The sequence below is a fragment of the Electrona antarctica genome (genome assembly GCF_951216825.1).
Source record: "Electrona antarctica genome assembly, chromosome: 16".
NCBI lineage: Eukaryota > Metazoa > Chordata > Actinopteri > Myctophiformes > Myctophidae > Electrona > Electrona antarctica.
Genome location: NC_136797.1, coordinates 12,289,293 through 12,306,257, shown reverse-complemented (window position 1 = coordinate 12,306,257; position 16,965 = coordinate 12,289,293). Strand labels below are relative to the sequence as shown.

The 16,965-nt window shown below is 45.8% G+C and overlaps 2 protein-coding genes across 4 annotated transcripts in view; one reads left to right on the top strand and one right to left on the bottom strand.

The window, feature by feature from the left end:
• Positions 1 to 15,461, top strand: part of LOC306939794 (adenosine receptor A2b-like) — a 40,719-nt gene extending 25,258 nt beyond the window's left edge. Inside the window, exons 2-5 of one of the 3 annotated variants that reach the window (XM_079524498.1) lie at positions 4,565 to 5,187; positions 5,546 to 5,677; positions 13,576 to 13,679; positions 14,391 to 15,461. In XM_079524498.1, the coding sequence (XP_079380624.1) occupies positions 4,952 to 5,187; positions 5,546 to 5,677; positions 13,576 to 13,679; positions 14,391 to 15,379 (1,461 nt within the window). In that variant the 5' untranslated portion in view covers positions 4,565 to 4,951 and the 3' untranslated portion in view covers positions 15,380 to 15,461. The remainder of the gene's footprint in view (positions 1 to 4,564; positions 5,188 to 5,545; positions 5,678 to 13,575; positions 13,680 to 14,390) is intronic. The other 2 variants (XM_079524499.1, XM_079524500.1) reach the window with 2 other exon arrangements.
• The window catches only part of ak3 (adenylate kinase 3), a 465,380-nt gene that overhangs the window by 346,221 nt on the left and 102,194 nt on the right, over positions 1 to 16,965 (bottom strand). The gene's annotated exons all lie outside the window — the stretch shown is intronic.

The window sequence follows — 16,965 nt, the reverse complement described above, 5'->3', positions numbered from 1 at the left end:
ACATTAATGACATAGTAAAATGTTGAAAATGAGTGGAATGCCCCTTTAAGTAAAAGTAGCAATAGTGAAGAAATGCTGAGGCCTGTATTCAAACCTTTACTTGAGTAAAAGTACTAAAGTATTGTCATCCAATATATTTAAAATTCATTATTATGAAAGGCCTATTTCATTGTCTTGTCTTGTTTTTGTTTTTTTTTACAAACTTTTCCAAATGTGTCAAACTTTCTCCCGCAAAAGAATATAGCAGCTCTAAAGGCTCACAACGCGCCACATTGCAAATAATGCGTTGTTTCGAACGTGTCTCAAGCTCACAACGTGTCTCAAGCTCACAACGTGTCTCAAGCTCACAACGTGTCTCAAGCTCACAACGTGTCTCAAGCTCACAACGTGTCTCAAGCTCACAACGTGTCTCAAGCTCACAACGTGTCTCAAGCTCACAACGTGTCTCAAGCTCACAACGTGTCTCAAGCTCACAACGTGTCTCAAGTTCACAACGTGTCTCAAGCTCACAACGTGTCTCAAGCTCACAACGTGTCTCAAGTTCACAACGTGTCTCAAGCTCACAACGTGTCTCAAGCTCACAACGTGTCTCAAGTTCACAACGTGTCTCAAGCTCACAACGTGTCTCAAGCTCACAACGTGTCTCAAGCTCACAACGTGTCTCAAGCTCACAACGTGTCTCAAGCTCACAACGTGTCTCAAGCTCACAACGTGTCTCAAGTTCACAACGTGTCTCAAGCTCACAACGTGTCTCAAGCTCACAACGTGTCTCAAGTTCACAACGTGTCTCAAGCTCACAACGTGTCTCAAGTTCACAACGTGTCTCAAGTTCACAACGTGTCTCAAGCTCACAACGTGTCTCAAGCTCACAACGTGTCTCAAGCTCACAGCGTGTCTCAAGCTCACAACGTGTCTCAAGTTCACAACGTGTCTCAAGTTCACAACGTGTCTCAAGCTCACAACGTGTCTCAAGCTCACAGCGTGTCTCAAGCTCACAACGTGTCTCAAGTTCACAACCGCGCTGTGAGCTTGTAGACATCGGCTATTTTCCAAAGTATAAAACGGGGCTTCAGTGGTTCATTTATGTTTTGTAATAATAATCGAAATCTGCCAAGTGTAACTCAATATTGTACTCGCGTAGAGTAGGCTACGAAGTAATTGTACTTACTTACTTTCTACCTGCTTATGTGTGAGGTGGACCCATAGAGTATATAAAAGGATAGAGACTGATCTGGCGCGAAGCCCCCCCCCCCCCCCCCCCCCCCCCGCTATTCATGCCTTCTACTTCCGCCTTTTTTTCGATTTGGGCACCAAAATGTGGTGCCCAAAATGCGGAAGTGCAAACACGCTCAACGTTAAAGCCCAGCTGCACGGGTTTCCCAATCATACTTCCACGGGTCCGCATGCAGTCCCTTCTCTTACCACTAGGGCCCAGTGCTTCAACGTTGGAAAGCCTCACTGGCCCCTTGGGTGGACCCCAGGAAGACAAGTGACCGCAGCAGTGGAAGCTAATGGGGATCCGAATAAAGAATAAAGCATAAAAGGTCAGCTCTATAAGGTTAGACCAGGACAGCAGAGGGTGATCATTGGAGTTCATGCTCCAGAAGAGGAATTATATCACTTACAATAGCGTTTTGCCCCATACATTTTGCCCCATACATTTTGCCTCACACATGTAGATCGGAATACGAGAATGAAGTTATTGCTCTGTCACTTGAAAGGAGATGAGGAGAATCTGTTTAACCCATTTTGACCTGAGATCAGATTCTAAAAATGTCTGTCAGTCGTTCTTCGATTTTTCAAAAATAGCAGATCTACAAGCTCATAACGCGCCACCGAGTGGCGCGCTACGAGCTTGTAGATCTGCTATTTTTCAATAGCTAAAGCATAACATAATGCTAACACCAAAAGGGGTTCCCGCCCAAAATGGGTTAAGTAGGAGGATGAATAGCTAATTTGTTTACGATATAAATGATGTGTGGCACTTTAGGACAAAATCAGAAACATAAGAGAAGAACATGTGAAATGCTCTATGCAAGTGTACATTTTTTTAGTATAAATTAGGAACATGCATCTTTATAGAAGTATAAATGAGCCGTAACCAGATTAACGCTGCTGGCTTTATAGGCAGCACTGTGCATACTAAGACCAAGAGAATGAGACTTGACATTTCAAACGGGAATTAAAAACAACAAAACCGTGGACACACTGAACCTACTGTATAAGAAGATGCACATTTTTACTGTTGGTTAAGTCAATGAATGGGCTTATAATGAGTCGCATGCCAGTAAAAAGGTTCCAGAGAAGCCAAACTTCCGCAATGAAGTGAAAGAAACATTTGTTTGTGCCGTGTCATTGATGAATGAACTGACATTATCCACTGTAAAGGCCTTGGCGGGAACTAGGTTATGTTTGCAGATCTCAGTCTGTATTGTTTGCTTAACACAGTGGTTCTGTGAGGGGGGGGGGAGGGGGGAGGGGGTTACAAATGGACCTGTAACTGAGAGTTATTGGGGTAGGCCTACACTTGTAATTAAAACATTTCAGAACCACTGGCTGACATGTATGCCCATGGCTCTGTGGATGTGTCCTCCTGTGACGCTTTCAATCCATTGGCTTTATCTAAGACCAGCGGAGAGTTAATGTGTGTACCGTATGGGCATGCACGTGTAGGCCCACACCTGCATGATCATGCATTTATTTGAGGGGGTCACGACTGGCACTATAAGCCACAGGGACTGGATAAAGATAAAGATAGCCATTGCCTTTTAATTGTAGAGATAATAACGGAAAATGTGTTCTCAGGAATGGTTCTGCCTAGCTCTGGTCCATAGCTCTAATGCCGTTGCCGCTTAGAGCTATGTTACCGATGACTTCCGGGGCTCGTATAAATGCAGACCAGCCTCTCGTCTTTAGTGTAAATAAAAAGAAAGTTTTTGCTTCTCTCCAATACAAAGGCGGGTTGTGTCATTAGAAAGCCTACTTTCCTTAGTGGAAGCACTCTGAGCCCCCCACCACACGTATAAAAGGTACTTTTTGGCCATAAAGGGATTATTGCCAAGAGAAAACCCTCATACAGAATATCTTTCCTCCGGTGAAAGAAAAATCCCTTTCTAGCCAAAAAGTACCTTTTATACGTGTGGTGGGGGGCTCAGAGTGCTTCCACTAAGGAAAGTAGGCTTTGTAATGACACAACCCGCCTTTGTATTGGTGAGAAGCAAAAACGTTCTTTTTATTTACGCTAAAGACGAGAGGCTGGTCTGCATTCATGCGAGCCCCGGAAGTCATCGGTAACATAGCTCTACATGCAACGGCATTAGAGCTATATGGACCAGAGCTCCATGCTTTAGGGTTGCTATTTGGCTAATTGATTAAGATTTGCCTATTGGATTGATGTATCTTATTATTAGTATCAGTCAAGCAATGAAAGAGTCTACACCACTTAGAATGGAGACGGATTGCTGAGGTGAAGACAGTGCTACATACCCACCTATACCGTCAGCTACCCTCCCAATGATAATGGGCTGGTTTATTTTTACTTCCATTGGTCAAAGGCAAGTGCCCTATGACTGAACCAACCACTCCGGTCATTAAACTAAAAATATCTGTAGGTGAAAGGAAATTGCCAATATGAATCTGAATATGAATGTGAAAGCTTGTATTTGTTGTGCACTATATAGCTATTATTATCTGACATGACCTGGAAACCTGTTTCTCTGCTTCTCTGTTCCCCTGGGCTGTAGGAGCCTAGTTAACAGAGGAGATGCAACAACAAACGGGTCAGACATTGTATTTGAGTAATATAATATATAACATAACACAGTAGCTTTGTAAATCCTTGCTGCTTTTAGTGTTTTGTTTGTTTCATTCTTTTTGTATTAACTGCCAGTAAAAAATAAATCATGGCTGTGGCAGCAGGGATGATTAGTGCAGAGGGGTTTGGGGGAAACTATAGGCCTATACTTGTTGAAACGTTTGTTTTGGCATGTATGGGAAACAAACTGCCGTGCTGACTTCCACAGATAGATTGCCTTTCTGACCCCTTTCTGTGTGTGTGTGCGTGTGCGTGTGTGTGCGTGTGCGTGCGGATGGACGCGCACGCGTCACAGTATATGCGTGCGTGGGTATGTGCGCGTGCGCACGCAAACGTGTGTATATACCTGTAAGCCTGGATTACATTCTGTCTCTCTCTGTTTTCCTCTCTCCACCTCTCCCTCTACCACCTCTCCCTCTCCACCTCTCCCTCTACCACCTCTCCCTCTCCACCTCTCCCTCTCCACCTCTCCCTCTACCACCTCTCCCTCTCCACCTCTCCCTCTACCACCTCTCCCTCTACCACCTCTCCCTCTCCACCTCTCCCTCTCTCCACCTCTCCCTCTACCACCTCTCCCTCTCCACCTCTCCCTCTACCACCTCTCCCTCTCCACCTCTCCCTCTACCACCTCTCCCTCTCCACCTCTCCCTCTACCACCTCTCCCTCTACCACCTCTCCCTCTCCACCTCTCCCTCTCCACCTCTCCCTCTACCACCTCTCCCTCTCCACCCCTCCCTCTGCCCCCCACAGACCACCTCTCCCTCTACCCGCCACAGACCACCTCTCCCTCTACCCGCCACAGACCACAACTCTTCATTTGACAGCCCAGCCTGCCTGTGTGTGTGTGGGCCGACAAACCCTCCTCCTCCCTCATGTCCGGCTCCTAACTGACGAGGTCCACTGAGGTGAACAACAGTAAAGAGATGCCGCAAATAACAAGCATAGTATGACAACAAAATGAACATGCTTTTGACTGAGCCGTGGCCGCCTCATGCATGGCACGTCGTACGCCATGTGTGTTGTGATTAAGGTAATCTGTCCTACTTGCTGCTGCAGCTGGTGTCGTCACGTGCGCCTCGGAAACCACCACGTATTCATATCAAACGTTGCATCACGGTGTATACGGGATGAAAGCACATGAAGGAAAGGAGGACGGTGGGAATATTACGAACCATGTTGATGGGTGACCAGCTGGTCTACATTGGTCTGGAGCTGGTGATCGCCTGCCTGGCTGTGTCTGGCAACGTGTTGGTGTGCTGGGCCGTCTGCCTGAACTCCAACCTTCAGAGCATCACCAACTTCTTCTTGGTTTCACTCGCGGTGGCCGACATCGCAGTGGGACTGCTAGCGATCCCTTTTGCCATCACCATTAGGTATTTGCTTTTTTTGCACGCACGCACGCACGCACACACACTCACACTCACACATACACACACAATGTCATAAGTCATATATTCAATTTCACATAACACTATGTTCATATAACGTTTAGCACCCTGAGCTGGAGTTGAACCCCGGCCTCCAACTCAGTAGACAAGGCAAGCAACAAGCCGCGCCAAGAGAGCTAGCTATCTCCCTTGGAGGAGCAAGTTACGGGCCGGTGTCTTTCGCAGGGGTCGTTACAATATTCACTGAAGCAATAATGTATAAGAAGTGACATATATAAGGCATATGGTTATATTCATCTGCTGGGTCAAATAAACAATCATGCTTTCTTCACCATCCATGCAGCACCGGTTTCTGTGCCAACTTCTACGGTTGCCTTTTTATCGCCTGCTTTGTCCTGGTGCTGACCCAGAGCTCCATCTTCAGTCTGATGGCTATCGCAGTGGACCGCTACATCGCTATCAAGAGCCCCCTCAGGTGAGTGGAGAGATGACTCACATTCACAGCAAGTGTTCAAACAGCAGCAGAGGGGTAAGTGCTTATTAACCTGACTCCGCCAGATGGGGCAGCAGAGAGGTACACTGCCCCCCCCCCCCCCCTCCTGCTCCCATCTGGGAACTCTCAGGCAGACTCGATGCTCCGGCCACCAAACGGCCTGGCCAATCAGCGGCAGCTAGAGGCGGGATCAAGGCATATAGGTTAAGTGCTTATAGCTCCTTTCGGCACCCTCTTTTGCTTTTTTCTGTATTTTGGACGGTACAGAAAAAGGCAAACGAGGGTCAGAAAAAGCAGATCTCCAAGCTCAAAATGTGTCGCACTGCGGCGCGTTTTGAGCTCGTAGATCGGCTATTTTTTGCTACAACATTAAATATGCAACGTGGCCCTCTGGAGTGAGTGTGGACATATAGTGGCCCTCTCCATCGTCAAAAGGTTGCCCACCCCTGCTCTACAGGCCAGTGGGGGGTCAGGGATGCTTTTAGCCACAGTCGACTGACTTATTGACCCTCAAGAATGTCTCAAGACACGGGACTTGAAAAATGCAGCATCCATCCGTCCTATGTTGCAACTAAGAGCAAGGTTTGACATTAACCAAAATATATTCCTACTTTCCGAGGCCCTGTTTCCCGCCCTGAAGTATCATAATACCGATTTCCATTCATTGGATTATTGGGTTATTGTCCCACACACACACAGATCACACTCATTATGTCATAATGCTGCTTGAATGCATGTTCCACTCACGTCATTCATTCATTCATTCATTCATTCATGAATCATTGATTGTAATTATGACATTCACTATTTGCTTTTGTTTTATCCAAGTTTCATTTCATTTCATTTCATTTCATTTCATTTCAACCTTTATTTAGTTCTCGGAGAACACACTGAGTGCTGAGACCCTCTTTTTCAGTGGTGCCGAGATTACAACACATCAACAATGTACAATGGGGGGACAAAGAAAACAAAACATAAATGAATAAAGTAAATTACTGGTAATAATAAAGGAACATTACATAGTGATCAACTCAATTAAAACAGGTACAGTTGATATTTACCAACGTTGATATATCAAGTTGAAAGCGATATAGAGAAGGAAGAGAGCTGTACTTCATCGTAGTTACTGGATTCCATTTTAATTGTGTAAGTTCAGCACAATAAACTTAATTATTGTGCAGATTGTGCATTCAGAAGCAAAATCAGCTCTATTGTCACATTTTTAAAACAATGGGTGAAAGTTTTGGTGCATATTTCTTTTGGTGCATAGTTCCCATTGTGTCGTTTTTTTCTCCAAGAAAAACAAGAAAGGGGAGAAGAGAGACTGGGTGAGGAGATCGAGGCAGGGAAGGAAGGGGAGAAGAGAGACTGGGTAAGGAGATCGAGGCAGGGAAGGGGAGAAGAGAGAATGGGTGAGGAGATCGAGGCAGGGAAGGAATGGAGAGAATGGGTGAGGAGATCGAGGCAGGGAAGGGGAGAAGAGAGAATGGGTGAGGAGATCGAGGCAGGGAAGGGGAGAAGAGAGACTGGGTGAGGAGATCGAGGCAGGGAAGGAAGGGGAGAAGAGAGACTGGGTGAGGAGATCGAGGCAGGGAAGGAAGGGGAGAAGAAAGAATGGGTGAGGATCGAGGCAGGGAAGGAAGGGGAGAAGAGAGACTGGGTGAGGAGATCGAGGCAGGGAAGGAAGGGGAGAAGAGAGACTGGGTGAGGAGATCGAGGCAGGGAAGGAAGGGGAGAAGAGAGACTGGGTGGGAGATCGAGGCAGGGAAGGGGAGAAGAGAGACTGGGTGAGGAGATCGAGGCAGGGAAGGAAGGGGAGAAGAGAGACTGGGTGAGGAGATCGAGGCAGGGAAGGAAGGGGAGAAGAGAGACTGGGTGAGGAGATCGAGGCAGGGAAGGAAGGGGAGAAGAGAGACTGGGTGAGGAGATCGAGGCAGGGAAGGGGAGAAGAGAGACTGGGTGGGAGATCGAGGCAGGGAAGGGGAGAAGAGAGACTGGGTGAGGAGATCGAGGCAGGGAAGGGGAGAAGAGAGACTGGGTGGGAGATCGAGGCAGGGAAGGGGAGAAGAGAGACTGGGTGAGGAGATCGAGGCAGGGAAGGGGAGAAGAGAGACTGGGTGGGAGATCGAGGCAGGGAAGGGGAGAAGAGAGACTGGGTGAGGAGATCGAGGCAGGGAAGGAAGGGGAGAAGAGAGAATGGGTGAGGAGATCGAGGCAGGGAAGGAAGGGGAGAAGAGAGAATGGGTGAGGAGATCGAGGCAGGGAAGGAAGGGGAGAAGAGAGACTGGGTGAGGAGGAGATCGAGGCAGGGAAGGAAGGGGAGAAGAGAGACTGGGTGAGGAGATCGAGGCAGGGAAGGGGAGAAGAGAGACTGGGTGAGGAGATCGAGGCAGGGAAGGGGAGAAGAGAGACTGGGTGAGGAGATCGAGGCAGGGAAGGGGAGAAGAGAGACTGGGTGAGGAGATCGAGGCAGGGAAGGAAGGGGAGAAGAGAGACTGGGTGAGGAGATCGAGGCAGGGAAGGAAGGGGAGAAGAGAGACTGGGTGAGGAGATCGAGGCAGGGAAGGAAGGGGAGAAGAGAGAATGGGTAAGGAGATCGAGGCAGGGAAGGAAGGGACGCTTTTATCACAACAAGTACGAGTAAAGTGTTTCACAAAGGGTCTCTCTCAGCTTATTTACATGCCGTAAATAAGCCGTATACAACTAAGGGGTCTCAAGGGGTCTCTTTTTCCAGCCGCTGTGTACTGTGTAGTGTGTACTGTGTACTGTGTACTGTGCACTGTGCACTATATATACATAAGGACATTAATCAAGGTGCAGGATGTTATTCAAGGTGCAGGATGTTATTCATGAATCATTAGCAACGATATTCAAGGTGCGTATATAGTCCGCGGGTGGTTCAAGGAAGAGCTAAACGTCCAAGTCAACTAGTCCCTGGTATAATCCACAGTACGTTCAGGAAGAGCAGAAAGAAGGTCTAAGGCCTGTCATCGGCATCGCCTTTCATCAGGTCGCCAGGCAAGGCTCATCATGCCTGTTATGAGTTGCCCATGTCTGTGTACTCCAACTTGAGATACAGTGTACTTGATATGTATTGTGTACTGCCTGTACTGTAGCATACTTTATAGATAGGCTACGAGAGACGTCTCGGCGGCAGCAAGGTCAGCCTTGCTGCAGTAGGCACGTTCTTCTGTCTCATATCTTGTCACGTCATTATGATCCAGCACTATATATGTTCCTCTTTGTGAACCTTAGCGTGACACTGTCTCGTGTCCGTTAATTTGTTTTCCCCCGGGCCCGCCGCCGCAGTCGCCGTACCAAAGGAATACTTCAACTAGATTGTCACACACCACCCAGCCTGCACGTCACTACCTGTCTGTCAGAACCAGACGAGGGTCCAGTACTTAGAGATTACAACAATGCCTTCATTGCCTTAATTGCTCAGCGTCCTGTTGTTGACAGACTCATCATGCCATGCTTCAGCAATCTGTGTAATATGAGCCGCATGAGCTCTGTGAGCATGAATGACATCATGGATTTCCCCAAAGATGGACACTGGAACTTCACTTTGCCAAAACATGTGCATTTAATATTTATTGAATTTTCCATTTTATTAAATATTGTCTAGCTTAGGTTTGGTTTTTGGATATAAAACAAGTTTAGTCATTGCTTTTGGTCACTGATTTGTTGACACATTAAGAAAGGCTATGTATTGAAAAGAACGGTTCCCTTCAGAGCTCATAGATTTATTGGAATAAAATAATAATTGATTATTTTATCATATTTGTTTTAAATAATTATTTAAATAAAATCGCTGAAAAAACATATTTTTTTTAATGACAGATGTAGTCACTACGACCACAAATGTCCCAAGAAACTAGCTAGTCTAGCCACCGAGTTTGCTGCGCTCTGGGAATTCTTTGTTTTGATTAGGTGTGGAGTGGTGCTCGTTTGAACCACGGCTAGAAGGCTGTTTCAACCAATCAGATTGCTTCCTCGAAACGACCTGTTGTATAATGTATGTTCAAAGACATTATGTATCCCTTTATTGCTCATTATTTTGTGTCTGACGGCCAAGCTACACCAGGCTTTTCTCGCGCGTTTACCCTAAACGCGCGGCCCACGCGTGCGTTTTTTTAAATAGGACTGGACCTAAATTAAACGCACGCGCGGGATCATCGGGATCATCTTTGGCTCACAAACATCACTCGTGGGCCATTAGATCTAAGAGATGTCTGCATGCCCAGTGCATTGGTGTAGATTCAAAACACATTGAATTATAGCCAGGTCTTATTCAATTAAGGCAAATCTGGCTGACTGTGGGCAGACAGAGATGGAGGACTCCGCAGGCTTTATTGGGTTAGGTTCTGTGTGCCGTTGGAAGGATTAAACCTGCCGAAAGGCTTTCATCATTATCGTCCCCGTAAATCAACACCATGTGGAGAGACGAGAAGAGAGGGGACTGCAGGACAGAAGGCTCACACACCCAGGCAGGCAGGCAGGCCAGGCCAGGCGGACATATGTTCCAGTTCTCACGCACACAATGTGCATATATACGTCATGCGAACACGTTCATCGACCCTGTACGTGTACTGAAAGCCTGCACAAAAACAAACATCCAAACAGGAGCACACGTACACTGCAGATTCACTGCTTTCACTTCATACTAAAACAACGCATAAACATGGACAAACTCACATCACATTAGTTTATCTGATGTGTCACAGCAACATGACGGAGGACAGACATGATGTACACATAGGGACTATGTGGGAATGAAAGTCACACATGCATGAGAGCACACGCACGCACGTGCACGCACGCGCGCGTCATCATCATCTGAAACATTTATGGCCCTTCTTTTCTCTGTGGGACGTAACTACAAAATAATTCATTTACCCGCTATTGATTGTGCTGTGGATTATGTGCAGGTCTGATGGAAAACTAAACGTCATTACGATATCATCTACGCGTCTGACTGGAACTAAAGAGGCTGACAAGCAGATTTATAATGTATCGTCAATTCAAGTGTTATTTAAAACACAGACTTTCTCACACATATCCTGTATGTATGCTAGCCTGTCACACCATGTGTACTGTACAGTCGTTATGGCGCCAGCATCATAGACAGGATAAATTGTACAATGGATAATAAATATGGTACTTCTGCCATTAAACTAACTACAAAAGCATGCTGTTTAGTTATTCTATCATTTCTCCAGGGGCTATTTTTCATTTTACCAATGCACACTTTAAAATGTGTTAAAAGATGCTTATTGAGTACCACAGACGAAAAACAAAAGTCCAAATTTCATTCTGACCCCTCTACGAAAACGCCTCGTTGTCCTGACCCCTTATCCATCATTTATACCTATGGATAAATAGTGTGGACTGTTTTTCATCTGTGGCATTTTGACTATAGTAACATTGACAAAGAAAACTGGGCAGTGACATTCACTGTGTTGGATTACCTATCTCAAGATAAACATGAATGGCACACAGTAGTAGCATGTTAATTGAAATCCGAAGAGAGTATAACTGGAACCAAATGGACCCGTATATGTATGTATTTATACACACTCCGTACTGTTCTAGTATCAATAATGTACGTTACGATGCAAATACAAATCTCTGAGTTTTTGCAATGGATGTTTTGATTAGGTGATTGATTGAATACCAGCTTTATGTGCATATATACTCTACTGTATCTGGTGTGTGGCAGCAGGACAACAATGAACACACTGAATAGTGAAGGTGGACGCTTTTATTTCCTGCTCCTGGCTCAAACCTCTTTTGTTAAAACAGGAAACGGATTATTTTGGCTGTTGTCTTTTACTTTTGCCCTTGTTCACAATCTCCCTCAGTAGGGTAGGCTAGTATTTGGACACGCTGTTGGCTCATAACACCCTGCATGTCTTAACCCATTCTGGGCGGGAACCCCCTTTTGGTGTTTTAAGCATTATGTTACACTTTAGCTATTGAGAAATAGCAGATCTTTGAATATATATATTCTTTCAGAGCCAACGTTTTTTTTTTTTACTCTGGTCTTTGCTTCTGGGATGGTCCCTGGAACATCATATTTTCAGATGGAGGTCGGCAGCCAATTACATAGATTTTTGGGGTTCCTTGACATGAAAATGTTTGAGAACCACTGACATAGAAAGTTAAACATAGGTTTTTCAGAAAACTGTCATGATTTAGAAGACATTTTGTGGAATCGAGCTCAGGTCTAAATGTCTTAACCACTTACACCCCATGTCTTGTCGAGCAGAGTCCCTCGGGGTCCCTCTATACTTGTGACATGTTCTGTTATTCGCTCCACATTAAATATCTTCGCTGAAAATAGCCGATCGACAAGCTCACAATGTGCCGCGACCGTGTCGTTGAGCTTTAATGTCGATCTGCTATTTTCTGCTAAAGTTTTCCCAGAATACGGAAGCTGCGGATTAAGTGGTTAAACCCGAGCCATTGTTTGATTGTAGTCACCACTGCATTCTTTGCTTATGCCATGAGAGGGTATTTCTTTTGCTAAGCCTGAGCAGGTGATGGTTGCATAAGCGGAAGGTTGTGTTTGTGTGTGCATGTGTGTGTGCGCGCATGCGTGTGTGTGTGCGTGCGTGCGTGCGTGCGCGCACGTGTGTTTCATTTCTGTCAAAGTTCTTAGCACTAATCGTTCACTCAAAGTTCCAAGAGAACAAGAGAGTTCCAACAATAAGTATAGTAAATCGCATGAAATAAATAAAATCACACCCGTATGAAGTGAGTGGTGCAACTCCGTGTGGGAGTTCCAGACCCCCAGGAACGCGCCCAGGGGGCCGGGCCGGTTTCGGCGAGCAGCCCCGTGTCCGAAACGGTTGAGAAATGACGTGTGGTGGTCCCTCTACTGTACCCTCTACTGTACTGTACTGTCACTGTACTGTACTGGCACACCCGAAAGCATCATATATACAGTTAATACGTGTGTGCGTGTGTGTTTGTGTGTGTGTTAGGTTGCGCACAGGTGGTGAAAAACAACCATGCTGTTTTCGTGCTCATACCCAGCCAGCCAGCCAGCCACCCACACACATAGCTCCGTAAGGGAGTGGTTGCACCACTCAAAAAACATGAGATGACAGTATGTTGAAGTCCTCTGAGGCCGGCCCAATATTGATTCTCTGGAGTATGAGCTACGGCTGCAATTCGAAACTGCCCCCGTAAAATCTGAATCCACCCCCACCCTTTTCCCCCTCACTGTATGTGTGTTTTTTGTCTCCCCTTTTTACCTCCTCTATAATGATTTCCTGTTTATGGCTATATAGAAGTGTTTATCTGTACGTCTCTAAATGTTATGATGAATTGAACATACATGGTGGACCCTATTGTAAACAAGTGTGTGTGGCCCGGGCGGCTGGCGTAGCCGTCTGGGCACCCTGGCTGGTAATCCAGTCTGGCAGTGTGCCGCGGGTTCGACTCCCGATCCCGACGGCCTTTACTGCATGTCACCCCCCCCCCCCCCCCCATCTCTCTCCCCATTTCCTGTCAGCCTACTGTCTATCTCTCTAAAAAAATATAAAATAAAGGCGAAAGCCACAAAACAATATATTAAAAGAAATGTAATGCTTTATGGTTAACAGTTTTTGTATTGAGTTGTGCTTGAAATGTACTGTAATTCTCCAATCTGTTAATAAATTCTTCAATCAATCAATCATCACAATGTAGTATTCATTAGTTGAAGAAATGTACACTGACATTTTTAGGGAATGAACAACATTTTGTTGTTGAGCACATTTTAAATGGGCTAAGTTATATGCAAACATTTTAGCGTGTCGGTGTGGTTTATTAGTTGTCCTACCTTTAGCGTCAGAAACAGTTTTTTCTATTTTCTGCCCTGGCCCTTTCAGATACAGCAGCCTGGTGACCGGCCAGAGGGCAAAGGGCATCATTGCCGTGTGCTGGGTTCTGTCTGTAGGCATCGGCCTTACCCCCATGCTGGGCTGGAACACAGGTGAGAGATTTATTTCACACACTACTATCTACAATCAATATCTGTCTGTCCGTCCGTCCGTCCGCCATCCATTCATTTGAAATAACCTCCTCACAAAAGTTCACTAAAGGCCTATTCATAGTTTGGATTTTCGGTGGTGAGGTGACCAGCGCTCCGGTGGTGAGGTGACCACCGGAGCTGTACGTGGAGTGGTGGTGAGTAATAACAAAGAGAAGGGCTGGGGAGAGCGGTGGTTTGCTCTTCACCGCGGCTCAGTGACGTCATGTTGTAGTTCGGTGGTCACCTCACCACCGAAAATATTAGACTATGAATAACGCTTCAGACCTATGCCCTAACCATTCTCATTTGAAAAATCACACCCGTGTGAAGTGAGGGGCGCTAATATATAAAAGTCTAACTCATGTTGATTAGGTGATGGAAACGGTGACAAAACAAACATTAAATTCTCTTTATTGTTAATGGAATTTAATGCTTGTGTTAGGGACAAGATGACGTAACTTTTCCCTTCATTGTCAATGGCGTTTTTAAAACAAACATTGAACCAAAAACAAACATTAAACTCTCTTCATTGTCAATGGCGTTTTTAAAACAAACATTGAACCAAAAACAAACATTGAACCTGTATATAGGAGGGGCTAGTGCCCCTCAAAAATACCTTTTTATACATACATTTCTTAAGAGAATGTATTTAACATTAGCTCTGTTCCACAGGTGTCAACAACACCACTAGCACCAACAGCACCTGTTCTGAAGGTATGACAGAATGCCTGTTTGAAAAAGTGGTCACCCTGGACTACATGGTCTACTTCAACTTCTTTGGCTGTGTCCTGGTACCGCTGCTGGTCATGCTGGCCATCTACGCTCGCATCTTCATGGCCGCACGACGCCAACTCCGGCTGATGGAACTCAAGATTTTCCACGTGCAGGCTCACCGAGAAGGCCCCTCCTCGTCGTCGTCCTCCAGCTCGTCACGTTCCACACTTCAGAGGGAGGTCCACGCTGCTAAATCCTTGGCTATCATCGTGGGTCTGTTTGCCCTCTGTTGGCTGCCGTTGCACATAATCAACTGTGTCAACTTGCTGTGTCGGGACTGTGGGCGCCCGCACATTTGGGTGATAAACGTCGCCATCGTCCTCTCCCACGCCAACTCCGTGGTTAATCCCTTCATCTACGCTTACCGCATACGGGAGTTCCGATGCACATTCCGAAGGATCGTATATCGGCACATCCTGTGCCAGAGGGACGGTGTTGGGTTTGGGGTCGATGGCGGCGGTGGTGACAGGGGAGATAGGACCGGCGGTATCGCACAGACCTCGTCCAGGTTCAGCATGGTGGACGCTTCGTCTTGCGGCACGGTGGTGAACAGCTATGCCCTGGACCCCAGCCATCACCACGGTCCACCCAATGCTTCTCGTGAACCTTCCAAACATTGGACAACAGGATCGGAGCTTGCGCTGATCAGCTGCATACCCAATGGACGCCATATAGTGGATCAAATCCTGTCACCTAGGCTGCGGCAGCCATGCGTCACGGGATTTGTTGCACAGGATGGTGGGGAGTCCATTACGTATCAGGGGCGGACAACAGGAGTTCTGGAGGTCAAAGACAGTGGGAGCAGTATCTCCTTTGTGAACGTTAGGCCCTTGTGCCCTACACCTATCAGCCCTGCCTACTCTAGGGAACTCACAGAAGTCTCATGACTAAAGGTACACAGGCGTGAAATTGGATGTCGTATGGACTATTGATATACTCCCATATAAGGAATAATGTTGACACTTTAATCTGTGCATCCATACATTGATTTGTGACCAAATACAAAACATATACTGTTGTTAAAGGAGCATTCAGTGATTTGGGTGATTTGGAAAACCACCCAGTCCGTCCCGGTAACAAAATGTGCACATGCACGCTCTACAGTGGGGGGAAGTGCAACAGGCCAACAGCATGTGCACCAAGGCCCGCCCCCAGTCGATCATGATTGGAGGAAGGCCCCTCTCATCCTGATTGGATGAAGGCTTTGCCACCCGCCACCAAAACTGAAACTAGGGTTTTTTGACCCCAGGGGCTCACTGGGGACAGGGAGGAACTCCTTATATGGTCAGCACACTCTATAGTAGGGAGGATTATCCAGAAAAAAATAAAAAATAAGTGATATTTAGATTAAGTCAAATCACTGAATATACCTTTAATTATACCAACTGCACTCTGCCCGAAGGTTGATCTCCGAACACTGTTGGAGAATGCACTGCGGATGGAAGAAGCGGGCTTCAATTGATAGTGCTATCTAATCTCACCATTGGTCTTACCTTCAACTTGGCTTCCTAGCATAAGGGAGGGGGGGATTGTACTAAAAAGGTTTCATTGTTCCAGGGACTTTCCTAGAGTGTCCTCTTCAAACGTGATCATATCATTATAAACTTGGAGCCTCTTTGCTCCGCTTGAATGTCTTATGCACATTCTGTAAGCAGGATCAAGGCCAACATCTTGGGACAACCTCATTATATGATTTACCATACATCTTTGGTATCGGTATGCGGTGTTGATACGATTAGTGCAAAGCTGGAGTGAAGAGACTGTCTAAACAATAGTAGTTCTGTGGACGAGGAAGTATAACAGACTGTTGCAGACATCCTTGCTCCTCATGAGAGCCAATATGTGTCGCCCCAAACAACGCTTTTAAAGTGTATTTTGTTATTATTATTTTGTCACTGGAGAAATCAGCTATATGTCCTTTGAATAACTGCATTGGGTGTGGGATATACCTCCTGTTATATTAATATATATTGTGCAAGCATTACAGCAACACCTTGCAGAATGTATTCCATTTGTAGTCTAGCTGTTGCCAATTTCAACCAATCAGGAAAGAGTACTAATTTATCAGCAGTTTTAAAATTGTCTGCTCATGTATTTGTGTCGTCACTTCCAGTGTCACTTGTTGGATAAACTTGGTATCCTGCCCTGAAATTGCATTTCCCTTTTGTTAGACGCAGCGTTATTGAACAAACACTGATGATTACTATCACAATATAGAGCTATGTCACACTTATTCTTATCACTTACCCTATGTCTTTTAATGCTGTTAATACATGGTCAAATATGCTATCTGGAATCTGGAGGTTTTATCACCACTCACAGAAAAGAAGAATCAAATGAAGAATGACAATGAAAGATCGAATACTTAAACGGTTTTCTCTACAATACAAAGATTCTTTAGCATAGCATACTGTATGCCAGTGGTTCCCAAACTTTTTCATGTCAAGGACCCCCAAATTGACACTCATAAGCC